The following is a 26,217-nucleotide window of genomic DNA, read 5'->3' on the forward strand; positions in this document are numbered from 1 at the left end:
TTTACGAGACTATCGTCTTATCATACACATGAATCTTCATGTTCATGTTCAGTACTTCAGGTAAATTTACTTACTAGTTGTGAGCAAGTGCATGAACTTAATGGCGACCAAATCCTGAGCAATCGGAGGAACACGATGGTCGGGATACGTAAAGGCTCTTACGGTTTTGTTATCTCTCGTCAATGGCGGACACTTCGTTTTTCTTTACTAACTTCCCCGAACATTTCATGGAGAGAGATCTTTGGAAGGTTTTTCAAAGGTGGGGAAGGGTTATGGATGTCTTTGTTTCATGAAAGCTCAATGCAAGGAACAGGAAGTTTGGTTTCGTAAGGTTCCAGGGTGTGAAGGATGTTCTTTCTCTGGAAAGAGAGTTGAGTGCAATCTGGATTGGCACTTGGAAGATGCAGGTGAACCTTCCCAAATATCAGAAGAAGGATGGACCAAGGAAGCAAAGGAATGAAGGGTCAAGTTTAGGGCGGAACCCAAAGCTGAGCACAACGAGTGGGAAGGGGAAGCAAACAGAGCAGGTTTCGTTCGCTCAAGTTGTCTCAGGGGGGGCAGGCAAGCTCAGAACAAGCGAGAATGCGGGTAGCTCTTTGGGGGGTGAAGTCGATTTTCAGGTTACAGTGGAGGTAGAACATGATGATTGGTTAGAAGGAAGCTGTGTTGGTAATCTGAAAGAGCTTCCAAGCATGCAAGTGATTCAGGAGAGCTTTGTGCTGGGAGGTTTCAGCCAAGTCAAAGTAAGATATCTTGGTGGTAGGTTCGTTCTGCTTTCATGCGATGTTGGAGGGAGTCTGCAGAAGATCATAGCAGACAACAGGTCATGGTTCAACGAAGTGTTCTCGGCGGTTACCCGCTGGGATGGTTCTTTCGAACTAAAAGAACGTTTTGCATGGATACGATGCAGTGGAATCCCGTTACAGTTCTGGTGCAATCACAGCTTTTCCAAAATAGGGGCCGTGGTGGGAGAGGTGATGGAGGTTGACGAAGCAACTGAGAGAAGAGAAACAGTGGAGTTTGCTCGGTTTAGAGTTAAAACAACGGTCAGGTCAGCCGTCAATATGGAGAAGGAGTTGTGTATCAATGGCAGGTCGTGTAAGGTCGCCTTTGTTGAAGAGTTGTGCGTCCCGAAGTGGAGTCTTGGCAAGTGGAATGGCGGAGCTTCAGAGGTAGACACCGAAGCTAGCTCTGATGACGAAAGCGTAGAGGCTAGTTTGTGCGATTCAGTGGGGTCGGAGCTTGGGATGGCCGGAGATGGAGGTGTGGACGCCGTCGGGGAAGGAGGAATGGTGATGGAAGAGACGGTGCAGGGCAAGGTGGTCCCGGGTTGTCTTGGTAAGGGGCGTGAGGGAAGGGTTCAAGATCATTTAAGAGGGCCATTGAATGTGCACGATAATTCCTTGAGAGAGAGAGTGGCTTTAGTGGGTGGGCACGGTTCTCTTAGCTTTTCAAAGAAAGAGAAAGTGGATTCCTACGTGGAGGTGGCTAGTTCCAAGGAGTCCAAGTCAGCAGATGAAAAGGCAAGGAGTAATGGTGGTGTAGGAGTGAGTAGGTGCACGTTGAGTGGTTCTGTGAGGGTAGGAGCGTCTTTTCAAGCGCCACCTCAAGAGCCTTTTCTAGAAGTAGGAGTGCAGGAAATTAATGATGGTGGGACCGCTTCTTTAAAGGTGTGTTCCCCTATGATTAGGTGCGTGGAAAATGGTGTTTTAAGTGTGAAAGGAGTGGTGGGGGATTTAAAGTGTCAAAGTGCACTTATGAAGCCGTGCAACATTATTTTGAGCGCTCAGGATGGTTGTCACGAAGAAGAAGAAGTTGAAGTCGGGACTGTTTCAAGACAGACGAGTTTGGTGAGTAGGGTCGCTGACTTGGTCGCTGACTCGGTAGGGATAAGACCTTCTTTGCACGATTTGGAACAGTCTGGGACCAGTGTGATTAAAGATGGAGTTGTCGGGAGTTCGTTAGTCGTAATGGACATCCCAAAGTCTCCAGTAGTCCAAGGTTTGACTGATAGTGGCTCGGCTGACCCTGGAAAGCCAGATGATGCAGAGGAGGCAAGGAGATCAGAGACGTCAAAGCCGAGAGACGGTGGGTGCGCCTCCCCTCCAGGAGGACAATCAGAGGTTTTAGGGGCGGGTTTGGAAGACGAAGTGGAAGGTGGGGGCAACAACGGTGATATGGAGGGCAGGGTGCCGGGTTTGGATGGAGAAGTCGTGGGAAGATAGTCCTCAGTGGATCAAGTGTTTTTGGTTCACCAAACAGGCAGCTCGTCGAATTCACTATTCACTTCTGATAGTGCAATTGAGAATTGTAACAGGATTTTTTGGGTGAAGACAGATAAGAATTTGGCTGCAAGTGTCTGGGGAGTAGGGAAAGAAGTTGGGTTTTCGCTCGCTGATCGAGAAGAGGTAGTTTTAGATGGTATTTATTCGTTATCTAATCAAGGCGAGGTGACTACGAGGAGAATGTGGAAAGAGAGGAGCAAGTTTGTTAATGAAGATTCTTAGTCTGAATATCAGAGGGATAGGCGGGGCGGTAAAAAAGAATTATGTCAGGGATATGATTAGTAGGGAGCTGGTGGACATGGTATGTTTACAAGAGACAAAGTGTTCGGATTTTAGTAGAGAAAAGGTGTATCTTATTTGGGGAACCAACGAAGTGGATTGGGTGGAAAACAAAGCAGTTAATAGTGCAGGTGGGGTGATTACGATGTGGAGCAATAAGGTTTTTCAGCTGTCCAGTTTCAAGAATGGTAGGAACTTTTCAGTGTTAGAAGGGGTTTGGAAGAGGGGTTTTGGAATCCACGTCACCATTGTGAACATTTATTGTTCAGGATCTTTTCGGGAAAAGAAGGAGATGTGGAATGAGATCAGTGGTATCAGACAGGGTCAGCTATTGAAGGCTTGGTGCATCATTGGAGACTTTAATTATATAAGAAGGCAGGAGGAAAGGAAGAGTTTGGTGTCGTGCTCTGATTACTCTAGAGAAATAAAGGGGTTTAATGATTTCATTGAAAGCTTTGAGTTGGTTGATATTCCGCTGGTGGGCAGGAAGTTTACTTGGTTCAAACCCAATGGTTTGGTGAAAAGCAGGATTGACAGGGTGCTGGTATCCAAGGAGTGGTTGGAGTTGTGGCCAAACAGCCAACAATTTGTCTTCAATAGATCAATCTTGGACCATTGCGCTGTTATTCTGAAGGAAGTTTCAGTGGATTGGGGTCCGAAGCCGTTTAGGTTTTTGAATGTTTGGCTGAAGGATAGTAGGTTTAAGGAGTTTGTGAGTTCGAGCTGGTCTGCTTACAAGATTACAGGAGGGGGAATTTTTGTGTTTAAAGAGAAGCTGAAAAAGTTAAAAGCAGACCTCAAGGTGTGGGATAGGGAAGTATTCGGAGATGTGAATCAGGCTAGTAAGGAAATCCAAAAAAAGGTTAGACGAGTTAGATTCTCGTGACGACGAAGACGGGTTGATGGAGTCCGAAAGGGAAGAAAGAAAGTCTCTCTTTGCTCAACTATCTGAGTCCAAATCCAAACAGGAGGCGATCTTATTCTAGAAAGCAAGGCAGAATTGGATAAAGCAGGGGGATCACAATACAAAGTTCTTTCATTCCGCGGTTAAGTGGAGGAGGGCAAGGAACCAGTTACATGGTTTTTTTGACAATAATAAATGGTGTGATGATAAGGAGGAGGTAAAGGATAAGGTTAGTAAGTACTTCGAAGAAAGGTTTGCCCGGAACGATGTTTGTCAGGTCACTTTGGATAATGTCAGGTTCAATACCATATCGGAAGCTGATAACGCTATGTTAGTCAGCGTCTTCTCAGAAGAAGAGGTAAGAGATGCGATTTGGGGGTGCGATAGTTCAAAAAGTCCTGGTCCCGACGGGTTTAACTTTGGTTTTATAAAATCTTGTTGGGACATCTTGAAGAAGGATGTGATGAACGCAGTAAAGGATTTTGCTGAGTTTGGATGTTGGCCAAGAGGATCAAACGCATAGTTTCTTTTTTTGATTCCAAAAGTTGAAAATTCTCAACAGCTGGGGGAGTTCAGACCTATCTCATTAGTAGGTTGCCTGTATAAGATCATCTCAAAGGCGCTCTCCTTGCGCCTGAAAAAGGTGATTGGAAAAATCATTGACATTAGACAGACGGCTTTTATAGAAGGAAGAGGTTTGTTGGATAGTGTGCTTATTGCAAATGAGGTTCTTGAGGATTACAAGAGAAAGAGAAAACAATGTATCTTCTTTAAAGTCGACTACGAGAAGGCATACGATTCGGTGAAATGGGAATTTTTATATTATATGCTAAGGAGGTTGGGTTTCTGTGCTCGGTGGATTCGTTGGATCAAGGGATGCTTGGAGTCAGCTTCGGTGTCGGTCCTTGTAAACGGAAGCCCAACTAGGGAGTTCTTTCCTAGAAAGGGTCTTCGTCAAGGTGATCCGCTTGCCCCTTTTCTCTTCCTTATTGTGGCGGAGGGGTTAGCTGGGGTGACAAGGGTAGCAGAGGAAAAGAAGTTGATTGACAGTTTGGAGGTTGGGAAGAATAAAGTAAAGGTAAATATGTTACAGTATGCGGATGACACTTTGTTCTTTTATGAAGCAAATACCAAAAGTGTCTTCAACATCAGGGCGATCCTGCAGTGTTTTGAGCTATCTTCTGGGTTAAGGGTTAATTTTGCGAAGAGTAGGATTGGAGGGACGGGGATGGATCAGGTCACACTTCGGAGATTTGCAGCGATTCTTTGTTGCGATACGATGGTTCCTCCGTTCATTTACTTGGGTCTGCCAGTCGGAGGGAGTCACAAGCGCGATGCGTTTTGGAACGGGGTGATTGAGAAAGTGCAGGCTAGATTAAGCAGGTGAAAGGGAAGAAGTTTGTCGATGGCTGGGAGGATTTGTCTGATTAGGTTTGTGCTTTCTTCTATTCCGTTATTTTTTATGTCTTTGTTCAGATTGCCTGCTGGGGTGGCAAAGAAGTTGATCAAGTTGCAAAGGGATTTTCTTTGGGGCTGGGGTGCAGAAGGGAGGAAGATCGCTTGGGCTTCCTGGAACCTGGTTTGTAAACCTCGTGAGTTTGGGGGGCTTGGAATAATAGATCTGAGATTGTTTAATTTGGCTCTGTTGGGAAAGTGGATATGGAGGTTGGGCTCGGTTGAGGTAGGTCTTTGGAAGGACATCATTTTTTCTAAGTACGGTGGGTGGAGAGATCTGGGAGAGGCAAGTAATGGTAAGAGTTGTTCTCTTTGGTGGAAGGATTTGAAGGAAGTTTGGTATTCGAAGGGGTGGGGGAGATGTTTCGAAGATAGTTTTGAGTGGAAGGTTGGGAATGGGACGGACATTTGTTTCTGGAAGGATAGTTGGTTGATGGGTGAGGCGTTGAAGAATGTTTTTCCACGACTTTTCTCAGTTAGCTCTAACAAAAATGCAAAACTGCCGGAACTTGGGACTTGGTCTAATGGGAGATGGGTTTGGGGTCTTGTTTGGAGAAGGCCTTTTTTCGAATGGGAGAAGCCGGCGACGGATCGATTGAGTCAGCTCCTGCTTGGGGTTGAGGTTGTTCTTGAAGAGACTGATAGTTGGGTTTGGAAGGGTGGGGGTTCTCAGTCATATACGGTTAGCTCAGCTTACAACCTTTTCAGGAAGGATAATGAGGCGATTTCCTCGCAGGAGCTTAGAAAGTTGTGGAGGAGTAAGGCAATTCCTTCTGCAATGGTTTTGGCTTGGAGGGTGTTGGAAAACAAGCTTGCTACCAGGGTCAATCTTAGTAGAAGAGGGGTTCTTTTAAAAAGCTTGAGGTGTGTGTTATGCGGGAAGGAGGAGGAGTCGAGTAGCCATTTGTTCTTTGGTTGTTCGTTTGCTTGGCGAGTTTGGTGTTTATGTTTTAAGTGGCTAGGAATCCTGTTTGTGACTCATATTGATCCAAGGAGCAATTTCGATCAATTTAGATTGAGCTTTCCTTAGGAGACGGGCCTGGTTGTTTGGAACACGATCTGGGTAGGGGTGATTAGTGAGATTTGGAGTCACAGGAATCGTATAATTTTTAATAGTGGAGTGGCAGACGAGAAAGAGGTCTTTGCTTTGGCACAGGTAAAGACTTGGTCTTGGCTCTCAACAAATTCCCGGTTAGTTTCGTTCTCTTATTCTGATTGGTGTTTGGCTCCTTTGGAGTGTACGAGGTTAGTTTCTTGAGGTTTTTTGCTTGGTTTAGTAAGGGGTAGAAGTGTTGGGTTGGTTTTTAGAAGGAGATAGCTGGAATTGGTTTAGTGTTTTATGTATAAGGGTTGAACCACCTCTGAAGTAGTTCTATTTTATTTTATTTATTTTTTATTGCCGATAAAAAAAAACGACTATCGTCTTATGAATATATCTTATAGTTTTTAATTGTACAAACCCAACATATACAATGGTATTACGTAGACAATCACATCGTCTAGTCATGTTGCATAGTAAAATCAATCATAAAATCAATAACATTTAATGTTTAAATAAATAAAAAAATAGTATGTGATGTTTCCTTTGTATCTAATCCTTTGACATGATAACTTTGTTTGTGTTGACTTTGACATGTAGATATGCACAAAAGAAACTCTTGTAGATATGCACAAAAGATACAAGCATCCATTGTCTAAGATCAATCTTCATTTATTTCCTCTTCCTATACAACATATCTACAACATAAATTATGATCTATTTTGGTAGTGCACTTTCTTGGGTCTTTTCTTCTTAGTTCTAGATGATTGCCTTTTGAGTTTGCATCTAACACTAGGGTATACAAACTTACCACAATGATTACAGATAGCCTTAACATGAATTTTAACGTTGTTTTTTTTTTCTTTTTAGGTTAAGACCAAATCCGTCTTATGCATGTTTGGCGTTAGAAAATATGAGTTTTAGAGATTTTAAGCTCTCAACAGAATTTTCAAAATCACGCCTACATTGTGTTATTTTTTCCTCCATATGTTTTATTTTAAAGCATTATGTGCAAGGATTTGTTCAAGGCATGATGTCTTTTCTTTATATGTAATTAGGTCTTGTTTGAGTATTTCATTTTCTATAAACAAAACTTGAATTTTAATTTTAAATACTGCTCGAAGATCTTATTGCATATAGTAAGAAGCTCTTCATAAGATAGATCATCTTTATTAGACAATGAATATGACAAGTCTAATGAGGTTTTGTAAAATACGGGTTAAGGTTAGAAGTTACCTCATTATCTAAGTATGGCATGAAATATAGATTTGAAGTCTCTGCGTCTAACCTAGAGCTTAAGTTTGAGTCTTTCCACGAAGACATCAAATTTCTCCTTTTGAATCTTTCCTTTCTTTTAAGCTTTAGGCACTTCGTCTTCTAGTGTCCTGATTGTCTACATTCATAACAATATGACCTCTTGATTATTTCAATTCCTTTTGTAGGCAAATCATCTACTACCTTGATCTTTTTTTAAGAAGTATGCTTAAACTTTCTTGACATTGCAGAAAACTCCTCTCTTATAAATTTGAGTGATATATGAAATTGTGTTTTTGAAATTCTCAACACACTTCTCCAAGTCTCTCTTTTATAGTACTCATTTGCATTTAGAAACTCAAGAAATATGGTATAACCTACTCCTTGACCATTGTACCTTGTAAACTCACGTCCAAATCCCATAAACCTTCATAGTCACAAACCTTGATAAATTCTTTAAAATATTTGATTTTTTTTAAGAACATATTAATTAATTATTACTTAACATAATTAATTATCATTAGTTAATTAATCCATAATGTTTAGTATCGATCAATTGTCTTGTATATGTTTCGAAACCTCTTTCTGCATTTAATCGATTATATTTAATATAATCGATGGTCACATGTTATTCTTGCTCATTTAATTGATTAAGGTTAATTAATTATATGGTTCCAATTGTGTTTTTATTTAGCTCAATAATTTGATGGATTGCGAATTTCCACGGACCATTTAACCATAACACTTAACAATAAGAAAGGAAGATTATCATATATCCCAATATTAGGTTATTATAAGAACATCTTATTAATTTCACAGTTCAAAATAATAAGAACAATAATTTTGGTTTCACCTTGTGAATGAATCACATTACAAAGTACCATGCCTCTATTTTACATCCCTTCCCTTTCTTTCTTTCACCTTCGTTTTTATTTTTCTAACATTCCTCAAGTGTATTCCATATCTTCTCCAATATTTTAAAAATGGTTAACATAACATGTACCTAAATATTTAAGTACACCCTCAATAAAATTCAATCAAAACATAACAGACATATATTTATTACATGAAGACCAGTCATTTTTATTTATTTATTGTAATTGCTGTACTAAAAGTACATTTTATCCATCAATAATTTAGTGTTTTATTTTACTGATTTCCTATTATTTGAACTGATGTTTTTAATAGTAGTGTTACAATTAGAAATAAAATATTAATTAGTTTTGAGAAGGTATATGAGACTCAAACACTTCTCTTTAAATGACGTATCCGTGTCGGACACATGTATCGGTGTCGACACTCATAGGATACTTATCAATAAAGTGTTCAATTCAAAAAAATATTTGTTGGATTTTTTAAAATTCTAACACGGTTCTAAAACAAATTTAAAAGGTATAAATACAATAATTTTTTAAAAACTCAAATTTATTGTATAAATTTTTATCATGATTATAAAAATAAGGAACAAATTCTTTTGAACTCGTTATGAAAAATATCTTCATGCTCCGAAAAGAATCTCAAACATACTTTTGCACATAAATATTTATTTTCAATTTATATAATTCAAAATTATATAATATATAAATTCGTGTCCCCGTGTCCTACATTTTAGAGATTATACGTATCTCTGTGTCCGTATCTGTGTCGTGTCAGTGTCCGTATCCGTATATGTGGCAACGTGGTGATTTGATTTAGTAGGATCTAATTTATAGTTTCATAAAGAAGGATTTTCTTTTGTGACTATGTTGTCCCATATTTTAGATTGCTTTATTTGTTCATGGGTTTGATTCCTTTTCCTCCCACTTTTTTTTTTTTGGGTATTATTTCATTTAATCATGTTGCATATGAATGATAATGGTTGAAGTATCACCTAGTTGAACTTGTAGTCATTATGGTGAGATATCTTTGCATGTTTTCTGAAGAACAAAAAGTTTTGGAAGAAATGGTACGGATCTAGAGAACTACAGATATATGAAGAAATTAAAATGAAATCAGTATTAAATTTTAATGTATAGTAGTTCTGCATAAAAAAAGCAATATATGCAGTTTTTGTTTTTTCTGTTTTTTCTCAATCATATATGTAAAGCACCTAGTGCATAATAATAAGTATTATGTTTTTTGCTTTTACTTTTTCTTTGTTTTCTCTTTCTCATCCCTTTCTCACGAAAGTGTCTATCACTGGCACCACTTAAGCTTGTGATGATCTAAGCCTTTGTCAATGTCTAGTGTCAGCATGTATACAATATAGTATCATAGTGGGTTAATCCTGTTCTGCTTCCGTTGTTCCTTTCTTCTTTTCATTTTGCATTCTTGATTGTTCTTGTTTCTGTTTTTTTTTTTTTCTTTCTTTTGCTGGTCTATTATGGCTACAGAAAACTATACCAAATCAGAAAATAGAACCAGTTCAAATGATTCCTAGAACCCATCAAGTCCTTACTATTTGCATCTTGGAGAAAACCCAGGAATGATGCTAATCAATATACAACTTGATGGTGGAAATTACCACGCTTGGAGGCGGGGAATGAAAAGAGTGCTTCTTTCGAAGAATAAACACAAGTTTGTTGACAGAAGCATTCTCGTACCTCAATTTGGTTCATCTTTACATAAATTTTGGGAAAGATGCAACTTGATGGTGATATCTTGGATAATGAAGACGGTGAATACTCAAATAGCTCAAAGTATTGTCTACATTGAAAACGCAAGAGAATTGTGGAAAGATTTACGGGAAAGGTTCTCAAAAGGTTATCATTTTAGGATTTCATATCTTTTGCAGGAGTTACATTCTATAAGGCAAGGGGAACGCGACGTTACTAAGTTCTTTACAAAATTAAAAACCTTATGGGAGGAGCTAAAATCCCTAAGACCAATCCGGATTGCGTTTGCAAGATTAAATGTAGTTGTGCTTTGATAAAAAATGTTGTGAAGCATAGAGAATCAAAAATACGTGTTATGTTTTTTGAAGGGTTTGAATGAAAGATATGCTACTGTTGAGACACAGATCTTACTCATGGAGCCACTTCTAAGTGTCAACACGTTTTCTCTCTCGTTATTCAACAGGAAAATCAATTGACTGGGAATGCAATGGTAAATAGAAAAATATTATTAAATACTTTAGGTAGTCAAGGGAGCTGGAAAACGCATCATAATGGAGGATGGAAATCACAAGGTAGAGGAAGAAACTAATACCAAAATAATGGTAAGCAGTGTACTTTCTGTCATAAATTGTATCATACAGTTGATGAGTTACTCCAAACATGGATTCCCTCCAATTGGGCCTTCTTGGACCCAATGCAACTCTAGACCATCTAGGGTGCACAAACAAATTATTGGAGTGCAAATAGAAAACAAGGAGTGGCAAGGAAGGCATGAAGGTCCACATGTCATCTCTTTAATGGAGAGGATTCTCCCCAATTAGGGGAGGACACTTGTCAACCTCTAATTTGAGAGGATTTGCCGATTAGAGAGAGTCTCTTGTCCTTCTATGAATGGAGAGTTTTTAGGGTTAAAGGTTGCACCTTTGCTAGCCTTATTTCTAAGTGTTTTAGCAAGGAACCTCTTAGGAGTTGGCCTAACCTCTCTTAAAATATTATTTTTAGGAATGAGACTAGGTTTGGCTACATTACGAAAAGAAAGATTTCCAAACCAAAGAAAGTCAAAACTCAATCTCAGAGGAGATGGTCCATTCCAGGTCCTTCAACGCATAAATGACAATGCATATAAATTAGACCTCCAAACTGATTATGGAGTTAGCACTACTTTTAATGTTTGTGATTTGATTCCTTTTGTAGGTGGTGCTGACAATGTTGAAGAATTGAATCTGATGACAAATCATTTTCAAGAGGGAGGGTCTGATGGACGACTATTCGGAAGAACACATATTGGGCCTTTAACTAGGGCCATGGCTCGAAGAATGAAGAAGAATAAAAAGGAGTTCAAAAAACTCTATTTTTGTGGAGAATTAATTTTTAACTTTTCATCCAAATTTCCTATTCTTATAAAATTGTACAAAGTAGTATAGGCTTTTATTTTGGGTTTGTATTTCGGTCATTGTTTGGCCCATGTATTGGGCCAATTTTCATGGACCATGTATTGGGCCAATTAGAGTAGTGTGTATATAGAAAAAAAGAAAGAGTCTAGCTAGAGTTACAATTGAGCCTCCTTGGACCCAATACAAATCTAGACCATCTAGGGAGCACAAATAAATTATTAGAGTGCAAATAGAAAGCATGGAGTGGCAAAGAAGACATGAAGGTCCACATGTCATCTCCTTAATGGAAAGGATTCTCTCCAGGTAGAGGAGGACACTTGTCAACCTCTAATTTGAAAGGATTTGCTCCAATTAGAGAAAGTCACTAGTCCTTCTATGACTGAACTTTTTAGGATTAAAGTTTGCACCTTGGCTACCCATAGCACTATAAATACAGGTGATAGCCCCCTTGTAAAGGAGCTTTGAATATACTATTGAATTGTTGTCAACAATTTCATACTCTACTAGTCTTTTAACTCACTCTTTGCTAGCCTTATTTCTAAGTGTTTTACCAAGGAATCTCTTAGGAGTTGTCCTAACCTCTCTTAAGCTTCATTTTCATTCTCCATACACCAATACTTCACAATTTATTTCACTCATTTTAGTCATCCAATCCCACCAAATTCCGCATCCCAAAATACAAAACAAAATACTCATAACAATGCAGGCTAGGATTGCATTAGGTTTGTTCTTTCCCAGCCACTCCAACTTACAACTGAAGGGCTTTTGTGATTCGGACTGGGCAACCTGCCCTCAAACTAGAAGACCTACAACTGGATTTTGTGTGTTTCTTGGTTCATCTTTAATTAGTTGGAAATCCAAGAAACAATCCACTGTTTCACGGTCGTCTTATGAGGTTGAATATCGTGCTCTTGCAACTCTTACTTGCGAGATTCAGTGACTAACTTACTTGATCAATGAGTTCAGAATACAAACTGAGACACTTGCAGTTGTTTATTGTGACAACCAGTCTGCAAGGTGTATTGCCTACAACCCAAACTTTCATGAGGGAACTAAACACATAAAAATAAATTGTCATGTTATTCAGGAAAAATTTCAATCCAAAATCCAAACTTTTGCAGTTGCTTCCCATTTCTAGCAATTAACAAGTGACAGATTTTTTACTAAACCTCTTAAACAAGGGATGTTTGCAGCAACAGTTACTTTACTTTTGCAGTTCTTTTACTTTTTTTTCTCTGTTTTCTCTTTTTCATTTCTTTCTCACAAAAGTATCTAGCATCGGCAACGCTTAAGTTTGTGATGATCTAACCCTTTGTCAATGTTTAGGGTCATTATGGATACCATATTTCAATAATTAGCAACTCAAATATTCTAAATGCTGGTTTATAAAAAATCAAGAACTTGAGGAACTCATGTTATTGGAAACCTATAGCCATACTCTATTACAATACAACCACAATTTTCCAAGCATATGAGTTCCACGTTTTGCTGCCATATACCTTTCTTTTTCAAAAATGGCAAGTGCTCCTTTAGTCATTTACCTGCTTTACCAATCTTAGTTGGTTTTCTCCACTTTAGCTAAACTTTTGTTATTCATTCGTTCTCATAATTCCAAGCTGGGCATAGCAAATTAGAGCATCATTTTCTTCAGTTTCTTCTATTTTTGTGTGAGTTTTTATGCTTGGACTTGCTTTGATGTGACTGAGCATCCTTAGGGTTAATCCAATAGTTTGAAATTAATGACATACTACTCAACCTTTGGATGAGAATTTGAGTTGTTGGGATGGAACTATAATGATGATAACCCTTTCCCTTTTTTTTACTTTGACATGTTTGTCTTTTTTAATTCCAACTTTGGCTTTATCCTGAACTTTTTCTTTTGTGAATTCATAGTAACAAAGGCACGCAATACAGTTTGAAAAGAAAAAAAATCTCAGAAAAGAAAATAAAATAGCAAACGTGTGTTGACAGATATATATTCAACGCGTTAGCTCGTGAATATATTACTTTTTTTATTTTAAGTATCAATAATCAATATTTATTAAATTAGTCTATAAAAGACTAAGGTTGTGTTTGGATTTAGGAGTGGAAGTTTGAGGATTTGAGATAGTGAATGTGTGAGGATTTTAGAAGAAAGTGTAAAGAAAATAGTGTTTTGGGTTGGGCTATGTTAGGGAGGATTTGTGAGCAAAGTTAATTAAAGATGTGATTGTTGAGAGAATATTTTTCTTTTTTTAAAGTGTAAAATGTAAGATTACAAATTTATCCCTATCTTTAAAAAATAGAATAATTAGATATTTGGTATTTTTGTCTAAATTTGGGTGAATTAAAATTACTACTAATATAATCCGATATAGTTGAATAATTAATTTTAAAAAAAATACAAGTTAATTACCTGCCAAAAAATAATTTACATGTAAAATTTTGAATATATGTAAAAATTGTACATTGTTATATAAAAATAAATAATTTAAATATTCATAAATTTAAAAATTCTAATTAGAAAACTTTTTTATTAAATATAAATAGTATTATTATATTTATAATCAGTATTATTATTATATAATTTATTTATTATAAATAACTACATATTTTTTATTAAAATTTTATTTTATTATTAATTATTATTATTTATTTTATTAAAATATTTGTGTTAGTTAAATTTATTTAATAACTAATATTTGTAATCAAGTCTACTTTTTATTAATGAAAAATGTAAAGAAATGTGAAATTCTAAAATAAAAAATGGCAAATTTAAAAAAAACTTAATGTTGAGCTGATTTTTCCTTTGATTCTCTTCATTTTAAGGGAAGAAGAGATTGACTATTCACACTTATATTTTCTCCTTCTCTTTTCCACAAAATCATAGATCCAAATAAAAGATATAGTCTCACATCTTTGTTTGTAAAAAATACATATAAATAAATAGATTCTAATATAAACTAATTTGAAATATAAAATAGTTATTAATTAAAATCTTGATAGTTAATGATTAAATATCAATTTAAAATTACTTTATAAATTTTTATTAATAATAGAAATTACTTTTAATATCAATAATTTTTTAATTTATAAAATAATTATTAATTTAGTGTAATGAATTATTTTAATACTAAAGTTCTTTTTTATTTAATAATATTTTTTCATAGTTTTTCTTTCTATAACGTCAACTTATATTTTTTTTATCATATAATGACATATACCATTAATAGCAAGGGTGTTCGCCTGCAATTTAACTCAATTTTATTTAAATCAAACATAAAAAAAAATGTGATTTAGTTTGAAAAGAAAAAATCTAAGACAAACTACACCAATTTATGTGATTTGGTTTAAATAGGTTTTTAAATTTTAATTTTTAATTTTTTATTAAAAAGTTAATATTCTTTTCATCTTTTAAATTAAAATATAATAATAAAAATTTTCATATTTAAAATATGATAAATATATATTAAAATAATAATAAGATTAAATATTTAATATTATTAAAATTTAAAATCAAATAGTTTTGTAGTGTAATAATATCAACAAATGAGAAAAAATTAAAGATAAATTAAAAAATATAAAAATAGAATGAGAGGTCAAGCGAGAAAGTGGAGTTGAAGACGTCATCTTTGAGGACAACTGAAGACATCGACAGTGAATACGAACCAAAAAAATTGCACTCTACAAGTAGATTTAGGTTGAAGTATATAATTAACTATTATTATTGTTTTCATAATAAAAAATATATTAAATTTATATTGTTACTCGCTTTGATTTAGACTAGTTTTTTACAAACTGTACCGAATAGCTCAGTTCTAAGAAAACAAAAATCCAAAACAATAAAAATGTGTATAGTATTATATGTTATCAATTATTTAGATCGATTTTTTTTTTTTTTTTTTTCATTGGTTCGGTTCTAAACACCTTATGATTGAATATTATTCCATCTAAATAAACCAATTAATGATTACAATTTTTATATTATTGTATGATATTTGTATTGAGCATATAATACAATATTATATATATATATATCACCTAGTAAATTATTTGTTTAAAGTATATTTTATAATAAATCTTCAACAAATTATAAATTTGTATTTCAATAATATAAGCTCGAATTTTTTTATTTGAAATATTTTTTTCGTAATATAAAAGACAATTACTCATAAATTAAACAGGCCACCCTCATAGACATAAAATAAATTTTAAATAACAAGTGAAATTATTTTTTAAATTAAATAAATTGTTACAAAATCTGAACCTTAACTTATTTTTTAAAAATGTCTAGCTTGGTACGAGAATATTAAGTCAAGTTATAAATTTTCCATACTTAAAAGGGTTGTCGAACTTTGATGACGAAGACTGAATGGTAATCTACCTACAAAATATTCTTCGACACTCAATTCAGTAACAGCTTAAAGAGCTTAAAGAAATACGATAGTATAAAACTTAGATTTTATGGGCCTCTAGATGAATCTCATCAAATTCTTGTAGTTGTAGTTTCCTCTACTCATCTGCTTGATCATTATTATTATTACAATCCTTGCCCGATGTGTTTTATAATATGAATTTATCTAAAGCAAAGACAATGCTAATTGTTCTATCTCAGTGGTAGTATAATTAACCTAAGTTGCATCTAAAGTTCTAGACGCATAACAAATCACATGAGATATTCCATTAACCTTTTGATATAACACAACTCCCAAAGCGTAATTTGATGCATCACACATGAGCTCAAATGAAATCTTCGAATTAGGTGGTTGAATGATAGGAGGAGTGATAAGAGTGTTGAAGATGGATGAAGCCTCTTCTCTACCTAGTGTTGTGTGTATTTGATGTAGAAAATAGCTAGTTTGCTTTGAAGTTTGTAATAGGTTTAGATGATCTTGTATGTAGGCTTGTAATTGTGTAAGATTGCCTTTTGCTACATGATCTATCCTAGATGCCTAACCAAGCCTAGATCAAGCACATGATGTGGTTAAATGGTTTTTGAAAAGCTTTTAAAAGTGCTCTTAAAAGATTTAAATCAGTACAAAAATAAATCTGTTTTATGGAGAAAGAATCGATTTATTTCTTCTCTGTTAAAAGGCTTTTCTAACATTCTGATTAGGGCATCACAGGTAAAGCTTAGTTCGTTATTTCAGTTAAGCTGAGCTGGCCTATTTGTTATCTTTTAATCTGTTTCTCTGTGAAAGAACAGGTTTATTATTTGGTCAGTTGAAAGGATTTTCGAAAGTTAGTTAGGGCACCAAAGGTACAACTCAGACAGTTATTTCAGTTAGCTGAGTTGGCAGTTTTCACAAAATAAATCTGTTAAGTTTAAAACTGAGTCTGTTGTTTTCATAACAGCTTTTCAACTGTTTTTTGAAAAGAAGTTTGAAACTGTTTTCTATATAAAGAAAAGCCTCTCTCACATGAAAGCATGCTGAGCAATTGCGTTTTTGACAGAGATCAAACACTTTCAATGTGAGAAGAAGGATTGAAAAGATTTTTGAAAGGTTTTCCAAAGGGATTTTCAAGTGTGCTTGTTCTAAGAAACCTTTGATCTTGGTGAAGGTGCTTGTTCTAGCAAATTGAACTACTGGTTTTGAGTTCTTGCATCTTCTTTTCAGGTGTAATCTTTCCTTTATTCTGGTTTGTAAAGGTGTAAGTGTTAGTCACTCCTTGATAGGGTTTCTTGGAGTGCAAGGTGTGCTGAAATAGGGTTTTTCAGCATTGGTTGTATTGTTCTTGTAGTGTTCAAGAACTGCTGTGTTTGTAAGTGATTGGTACTGTTTTTAGTGGATTCCACCTTGGGGTAAGGTGAGACTGGACGTAGCTCTGTATGAGTGAACCGGTATAAAAACTTGCGTGCCTTTTCTTCTCATCCTTGCACTCATTTCTGGTTTTGCTTAATTCTGTCAAGAACTAAATCTATTCTTTTGAAATTGAATCTGTTAATTCTGGGTTTAAGTAAAAACTGTTCTTCCTGATTTGTTAAAGCTCTCCGATCATAAACAAGGCAGTTGTATATGTTGTTTTAATTGATCTGTGAACAAATAGTCTAGTCATTAAAACCTTGGAAAGATTCATTCTCTTTAAAACCTTGTGTTGAATGAATTTGATTGTTTTCTTAGCATAGCTGTATTCTTCATATTCATAAAATCCAACTAATCTGATTCTGTTATAACCCTCTGTTGATTACAATTTTAATTTGAACAAATTCAAATTGTGCTAGACTGCTCTGAAGAATCAATCTGTTTCATGTAAAAACAATCTGTTCTTTTTGCCTCTGAGATACTGTTAAGTGTGTGTTTTTGCGAAAATTTTATAAGATCAATTCACCCCTCCCCTCTTGAACTTAGACACTAATAGACCCAACAAAGAGTTGTCTTAAGGTAGTCAAATGCCTTTCTGCAATTCTCTTCAAATTCAAATGGAACATCCTTTTGCAGTAAGTTGGAAAGGGGAAGAGCAATCTTGCTAAAACTTTTGGATGAATCATCTATAAACCCTGCATGTCCAAGAAAAGATGACTTCTCATATAGAAAAGGGGAACAACAATTGTGATATAACATTCAATTTAGTAGGGTTTATTTGGATTCATTTTCAGAGATTATGTGCCCTTAGGGGTGACAATGCGAGGCGGGCCAGCCCGCGGCTCGCTACCAAAAAGTGCGGGGTGAGCTCACTATTTTAGCCTGCTGACCCGCTTTGCCCCACCCTACATAACCCAAAGCACGCGTGGGCCAACAGGTGGCGGGACGGGTTGGCCCGCTGACCCACGTAAATAAAAAATAATTATTTAATTTTTTATTGTAAAAAAAATCATACCCCAAGTATTAAGAGTGACAATGATTTTAGTTTTAAGTAAAGTTTTATATTTAAAATTTATTAATAAAAAAATAATATAAAGAAGATATTTCAATAGGATAATTAAAAAATTAGTCATCTTCATTAAAATGTTTTGTAACCAAACTTTGATAAGATACTCGTATACATTTACATACCTATATAGGAAAAAATAGATGCAAAGCAAAACTTTAATTTTTTTAATCAAACCTTCTAACAACCCTCATACTTGAATTTATATTTTTTTATCTTAATTAAATGAATTGAAGCACGAATAAAATTTTAATTTTTCAGTAGTAGGAATATTTTTTTTTATAATGAATGAAATTTTAATTTTTGAAAAAAAAAATCTTATGCGGGCTGGCCTGCAAGCCCACGGGTTACTTCTTATGCGGGGCAGGCTAGTGAAATGAGTCTGCACTCCTACCGTGAGACGGGCCAACCTAGCCAGCATTTTACGGGCCAAACGTGGGCGGGCCTATGCGGGACTCCTACCGTATGTGGCCTAAGATGGTGCCTTATGCAACCATAAAAAGGACATTTCTCATTATTTAAAACTAGGTTATTTTCAATGCACCTTAGTAAGATTTACCAGACATTGATCAAAGGAAGAGCCATAAATATTGAAACATCCATGAAAAGTTCTATGCAATGTTCAACAAGTCAAAAAAAATACTCATCATGCACCATTGGATGGTTCTTGGGGCATTTCATAGACCCAAAGGCATCCTCCTATATGCAAAAGTACCCAAGGACATGTAAAGGTGGTCTTGTGATGGCCTTCTAGTGCAATATAAATTTGAAAATAACCAAAAAAACTACTCAAGAAACAGTAGTGGGTCTTACCTGCTAGACACTCAAGCATTTGAATAAGAAAAAGAAAGGGTAAGTGATCATTCCTAGTGTCTTGATTCAAGTTTGTAATCAATATAGGCTCTCTAGTGGGAATGATTTTATCATGCTCGTTCTTCACCAATGTTATCCCAGATTTCTTAGGTACAATTTGAATTGGGCTCACCCAAGTGCTATCAAGTATGGGATAAACGATACTACCTTGTAGCAACTTAGTGACCTTTTTTTCACCACATCAAGAATATGGGGATTAAGTCTACACTGGGTTATCTCATAGTTTCATCGCTTTTTCTAACAAAATTCTATGCATGCATATGGAAGGGATGATACCTAGAATATCTACAAGCATCCAACCAATAGCCTTCTTTTATTGTCCAATCATTTGCAACAACTTTTACTATTGATCAACATAAAGAGTAGTGGAAATAATCATTGGAAGTTATTATCCTTGTTCTAGATAAGCGTATTTGAGGTGGGTAGGAAGTGGTTTCAGTTTAAGTGGTGATGATTGAACGATAGATGGTAAAATAGTCTAATGTTGAGAGTGACTTCAACAACCTACGAAGTTGCAAGATTAGACTCATTTAATGTTATTGCATATGTGCATTCAACAACATTAGCTTCAATATTAGAACCCACATCACAATGATTATTATCGTTTATACCATCAAAAGATATAAACTTGTTTGTCTTAGTGTCTGTCTCTTCAGTTAGATAAAAAAAAATTACATTTCCTTATAACGTTTAACACGCTATCATCTACAATATCATATAAAATGTTGATGAAACCAATATAATTCTCAAAATCATGTTTCGTAGCGTTTTGGATGTTGAACTATACTAAACTGTCTCCAAACTCCATAGTAAGTATGTTTGCATGTACATCAATCTTGATACGCGTTATCTTCATGAAGGGTCTGCCCAAGATTATGATAGCTGCAACAATGTATGAATCTCTTCCACCCATGTCCAAAATGTTAAAATGCAGGAAAAACAAGGTCATTTACTTGGATTAATGATGACTTTCTATGACAAGTGCACCGCATTGTCATAAATAATAATTTGTCCCTAAGGACGAATATCGATCCCACAAGGTACAGTTGAATTATCAAGTATAATACTCACTAAATATAAAATAGAACAATTAAAAGTGTGTTGAAAGTGTTTGTCTTGGCGATGATCAATAACAAAACAGATAAAGAATTGGTTGCTTCAAGTTGGAAAAATAGGGATTTTGTTTCATCTGTCTCACTCTTACGTATTTTGATTAGCATGTTAACATTATGCTCTTTGATTGAAATTGATGCCCGTATAAAAGTAATTTATATTGATTCCTCGCATATAAAATTCTTACGAATGTTCCCTAAATATCGATCCTTCGCATAATTATAAGAACAACTTAGAATTAAACTCATAAGTTAATAGTAATTAACATTTCAAGTCTATTCCTAGCACTCAAATATGTTTAGTATTGTTGTTTAGGTCAGAACCCTAAAAATACTTCTAAGACAGATTTATGATCCTCAAACATGTCTCAAATATTTAAAAGCAAAACAACAATACCAATAATCAATCATGAACATAATATTATATCATAATTAAATATCACCTCAATACATAAGGAATTGAACATATTACTTCCAATCCCAAAGGGTAGAATTAGCCATGCATACTTATAGCACCTTTCATTCTCCCAATTGGTTACAATTCACTCAATGGTGTTTTCCTCTCAATCTGGCACACTAGGGTTGTGCCTATAGCCCCTTATTTAAACTAATTAATTTGCTAGGGTTAGGTGACTTCCTGCGTTGCTCTTTGGACTCGTTCATAAAAACATAAAATTAGCCCAATTAATCTATTGCATTTTTGCTGCTGAGTTGGACTTTTTCTCTCTTTTGTGCGTTTTGAGCCTTCCAGCTTTCTCCTTTTAGCATATATCATTCTTCATTAGTTCAAATCTCCATTATTCCCTAAAAACCTACAATTAACATCAAATTTGGGGATAAAATGCTCTTATTCAATTAAAGATCATAAAAAATGTTAAAAGGTATAAATTCATAAATTAGGAATTATTTTATATGTAAATTAGTAATTAATACTCATAAGTGCCTATATTTTAATATGAAATATTACGGAAATTAGGCATTTATCAATTAACACATTGATGATCATAATTTTATTCACACTTAATAGCTTTAATTATAGATTTTTGGACGGTAATCATCAATAAATCCATTGTTTAAATTATGCTTCTTCTAATTCGTTTTATTTTGGCCTTAACTATTATTTATGTTAATTATGTGTTTTTATCCCAAGTTTCTTCTTTGAATTAAAACAGAAAACGAAATTTGTGGAGAGGAATAAGAGAATGAAATTTACAATATCCCAAAAATAGAATTGGAAGCAAATCTTCTACAAAATACAAGGAAACATAATCAAATAATTTTGTTAAATTGGGAACTGAGAAACTGTTAACAAAATCTAAACCAAAATATTTTCCCGAGATCCTTAGAGCAAAAAAACCTAAAAAAATATACAAGCTTCAAGAAGAAAAAATGAAGCTTCACAGGGTTTTCTTAGTTTCTTTTCTTCTTTGTAATTCTTTCGTTTTGCCTCCGCATGGAAGGCTAAAACCATTTTTAGATTCATTCTCTTATAATTTCCCATTGAGTTCTCAGGTTTTGAACAATACAAAATTCATTTCCAATTCTTTAGTAGTTATTTTAATCTTGTGATCTCTTGGAAAACTAGTTTTTGTGAGAGGTTGTACTTGAACGTATGATTGAGAGTCTTTCGTGTTTTAAACTTTTAGATAGGCTTTCCCTAAGAGAGCGTATGTCAGAGATATTTACCTCATTATCAGGCTTCGATGTTTCGAAAGCATCCTCATGTGTGTTCATTTCATCTTATGAGTAGCATGTATGGTCGCTCTTTGATTTTGAGGATATATGGTCCTTTTTTAAATCATCAACAGGTTTTGCAAGGATTCCCATATGTCCTTGGCACTTATCATAGTGGTCACTCTGGATGTTTCCTCTTCAAATAATGCACATAAGAGAATGCTCTTGGCATTGGCATTCAGCTTATATAACATCTTTTGCTAATCATTTCAGGCTTCTTCTGGAAGTAGCTTTCTAACAATGTCAAGCAGAGGAGATATACCTTTCTCAATAGTCTCCATTAGATCTAAGTCAATGTACTCCAAGAATGCGTCCATCCTGATTTTCTATACAGATATTTCTCTTCATTGAATTGTGGTGTTGTCAATCAGTTGACCTAGAGATTCCATTGAGTTCCCCTTTTGATCGTTGCCTCAAGTTCTGTAGAGAACTAACCCCTAAGATTAGCTCACCAATTGTAGGTACAATTTGGTTCTTCTAGAAGAGAGGTTGAATGTAGCCTGAATTAATTCGCTTATTTCAAACACAAATTATAATAACCAAGGAATAGAAAAAAAAATATGTATCGATTTACTAACAAATATTCTACACTTCTCCAAATAAGAAATATTTTACACTTCTCCCCGATAACAATTATTCTAGAACTCTCCTCCGGTTAACAAGTTTTAACCTCCCCGTGAAACTAAAAGCTCTCGACAAATGAAAAACTCTAAGGCAACAATATAATCAACAATGAAAGTGGAGAGGGTTATCTTCACACACTAAAGAGTTTTACAATGTATGGCTCATTCCCAAAATATGAATCCTCAAATATGAAATATAAACTCTGAGTGTAAGACTATTGCACAGTGAAGAATTTCGATTACGTTGTATACTCGTGTTCCATCCGTCTGTCTTATAAGTGGGTTTGACTCATCAACAACAACAACCTAGCCACAGACTGGCCAAACACTCATGGAGCCCTGCTTCTTCATCATACTCTCTCTCTCCGTTTGCGTCCTAATAAGACGCTTCTTCTCCCTTCACAACAAACCCACCACTCCTCTTGGCCCTTCACACATCCCAATCATCTCAAACATCCTTTGGCTAACAAAGTCCTTTCAAATCGAACCAATTCTCCCAACCCTCCACACCAAATACGGTCCCATTCTCACTCTCTACATTGCTACTACTCCCGTCGTCTTCATACGCGACCGCTTTCTCGCCCACCAAGCCCTCGTCCAAAATGCTTCTCTTTTCTCCGATCGCCCCAAAGCTCTCGCCGCCGCCAAAATCATAACCACCCACCAACACAACATTAGCTCCGCCTCCTATGGCGCCACCTGGCGCATTCTCCGCCGCAACCTAACCTCTCATATGCTCCACCACTCCCGCGTCAAGTCCTTCTCTGGGATCCGCAACTGGGTCCTCCACACCCTCCTCAAGCACCTCAAATCCCATTCCGAAACCAACAATTCTGTCAGAATCATCGACCATTTCCGATACTCCATGTTCTGCTTGCTCGTCTTCATGTGTTTCGGGGAACAACTCGATGATGGCAAAGTCCGAGACATCGAGCGCGTGCAGCGCCAGATGCTTCTGCGCGTTAAATCCTTCAACATCCTCAATTTCTGGCCCAGAGTCACGCGCGTTTTGTTCCGCAAACTCTGGGAGGAGTTGCTGAGGCTTCGGACGGAGCAAGAGGATGTTTTGGTTCCGCTTATAAGAGCCAGGAAGCAAAAGCAAAAGCAAGGCAAGGAGGAAGGTGTTGCTTCTTATATTGATACTTTGTTGGATTTGCAGTTGCCTGAGGAGAAACGCAAGCTCAACGAAGAGGAACTTGTGACGCTGTGTAATGAATTTTTAAACGCGGGCACGGACACGACTTCCACGGCGTTGCAGTGGATCATGGCGAATTTGGTGAAGTACCCGCATGTGCAAGAGAGGTTGGTGGATGAGATAAGGGAGGTATTGGGTGAGAGAGAAGAGAGAGAAGTGAAAGAAGAAGACTTGCAGAAACTTGGTTATCTGAAGTGTGTGATTTTGGAGGGTTTGAGGCGTCACCCACCTGGTCACTTTGTGTTGCCTCATGCAGTAACTGAGGATGTGGTTTTTAATGATTACTTGGTCCCTAAGAATGGGACAGTGAATTTCATGGTGGCAGAGATGGGGTGGGACCCTAAGGTATGGGAGGATCCCTTGGCGTTTAAGCCAGAGAGGTTTATGAATGATGAGAGCTTTGATATTACTGGGAGTAAAGAGATCAAGATGATGCCCTTTGGTGCTGGGAGAAGGATTTGCCCTGGCTATAATCTCGCCCTTCTTCATTTGGAGTACTTCGTCGCTAATTTAGTTTGGAATTTTGAGTGGAAGGTTCCTGATGGAGGAGATGTGGATTTGTCAGAGAAACAAGAGTTCACTGTGGTCATGAAAAATGCATTGCATGTTCATCTTTCTCCTAGAATCTAGACTCTGCAATGTACACATTTCTCACTATATTGTATAAATAATTTGATGATGCATAATAGATAAGAGCGGTGCTTATGCTGTGTGTATGTATTTTCAATATTATTATAAAAAGATTGTAAATTTGTTTATATAAAAGAAGAGTTGTGAAAATATAATCTTTTTAGGAAGTTGTGATTTGCAGTTGTAAGTTGGGCAGTTTCTTATATGATTTTCGGTGGTATACAGAGATGGAAAAGTTAGAACATCCGAGGAGAAGTTTCCATTATTTCTAACCATCCTAGAGAGAAAATTACCATCTTTCTAAATACGTTGTTACTATTCTTACTGTTGTTGCTATTCTTAGAGGGTCTAAGATTATTTTAAAAAAATTCTACATCACTCCTCTCATAAAATTTATCATTCTATTATCAATGGGTGCTTGTACTTAATGATGAGAAAATAAATATATAATAAATTAATAATTTTAATATATATTTTCTTTAATGAGTCCTAATCAATTAAAGTATTTTCATGTGTTTAAGCTAATCATCACATCTCATTAGTCCATCTAAAACATTATCCTATGTCTGAGTTGAAGAGAGTCCTGAAAATAAATCTTTTGTGGTGAACGCAAAAGTGATGGAATGTGACTTTATGGCCGAGTTATTTTTTTTTAATTTTGGAGAGGATTGGCGGAAGTTTCATAGGGCATTCACCCTCACATTTGAAGTTTTTCCTTCCAATCTTCTCAAAATTAAAAGAAGACATAAAATAAAGAGAGGATCAAGCCTAAAGCCAAAGAAGTCTACAAGCTTTCAAGAATAGACTTCAATTAAATATCTCTCTTTATAGTTTCTTTTAAATTGTAAATAATATAGAATAGTGTTTAGAAAGATGCTTAGAGGGAAACATTAGACACCTCTTTTGTAAAAACATCTCTAGGCTTTAGTTTAGAAAATTCTAGAAGCTTGGGGAGTGAGCTTAGTAAGGGGGGCGTAAGCTTAGGAGCATTTTGGGTAGCTTAGGGAATAAGCTATGTAAATGACCAGCCATTCCTCCTATAAAAGGAGGGCTTAGGTCCTTCATAATTCAGATTTGAATTTTGAATTAGAGAAACTCTACTCAATTTGAGAGAGAATTGGAGAGCTTTGTGCCTTCCTCACTTAGTCTTATCTTGAGTGTTCTTGGTTACCTCAAGTGGCGGCATAGCACACTCATCTTGGAGTCTCCATCCTCTAAGTGGCGTGATCATCCAACCAATCCTCCATCTTCATGAGCTTTCTCTTCTCCTTCCTTCCTTCTCTTTTTATGTTCATGTCTTAGCTTGGTTCTTTGCTTTTTCAGTTTGGCATTTCAATTCCTTTGTGTTTTGCTTCGGTTCATTTCACTTTTGTTGTTCAGCTTTGCTTCTTCTTCTTTTCTAGTTGTTGTTTTTGGTTCAATTTGACAATATATGGAACTTCCATATGAGTTTGGGTTTTGGTACTAGTCTTGGTGAGTTCTTTAACATAGAACCTTGATCCAATTCTATGAAAAAGTGCCTACCTCATATCCAACCCAAGTTGATTCCTAAGAATGTCAAGAATCATTCATATTGTGCTATTGGAATCATATCACGTGGTATCTAGAGTTTAGGTTTGTTCTTCTTTAATTTTTGAGTTGTGTTGCACTTTAATTCAAGAACTCTATAATTCTTGTTGTTTATCTTTTTGTTTTTAGGCTTATTTTGTTTTCTTAATTGTGCCTATCATGTGTTTGTGTCTTTTCCTTTTTGAATCTATACAAGTTTTGTCATAGTCATGTTTTTCCAACAATGTCATCACTTCTTGTAGTACTTTTATTGAATTTTTTGTTTCTTGCTTTGGTGTATTACAGTTTATGAGTTTCATACTTGATCCTTTGTGCATTTTCTGTTTTAGTATTGAGTTCATACTTGTATTTTAGATCTATACAAGTTCCTATACATCATTTCCATTATGTCTTTGCTAGTTCTTAATTCTGTTTTTCATTCCTGTTAG

At 35.6% G+C, this 26,217-nt stretch overlaps 2 protein-coding genes across 2 annotated transcripts; both read left to right on the plus strand.

The window, feature by feature from the left end:
• The first annotated feature begins 2,583 nt into the window (after positions 1-2,583).
• LOC137809172 (uncharacterized) lies at positions 2,584-6,587 on the plus strand. Its single transcript, XM_090297899.1, has 5 exons — positions 2,584-3,426; positions 3,680-3,826; positions 4,031-4,851; positions 4,945-5,787; positions 6,563-6,587. Exons 1-5 carry the CDS (start codon positions 2,584-2,586, stop codon positions 6,585-6,587), a joined length of 2,679 nt encoding a protein of 892 aa, XP_090154025.1.
• A 15,742-nt stretch (positions 6,588-22,329) lies between these two features.
• Positions 22,330-24,358, plus strand: LOC137810877 (cytochrome P450 89A2). The gene has a single exon (XM_068612360.2). The coding sequence runs from the start codon at positions 22,727-22,729 to the stop codon at positions 24,218-24,220; it is 1,494 nt and encodes a 497-aa protein (XP_068468461.1). The 5' UTR covers positions 22,330-22,726; the 3' UTR covers positions 24,221-24,358.
• The last annotated feature ends 1,859 nt before the right edge of the window (positions 24,359-26,217 follow it).

The sequence above is a fragment of the Phaseolus vulgaris genome, chromosome 2 (assembly GCF_051622355.1).
Source record: "Phaseolus vulgaris cultivar YP4 chromosome 2, ASM5162235v1, whole genome shotgun sequence".
NCBI lineage: Eukaryota > Viridiplantae > Streptophyta > Magnoliopsida > Fabales > Fabaceae > Phaseolus > Phaseolus vulgaris.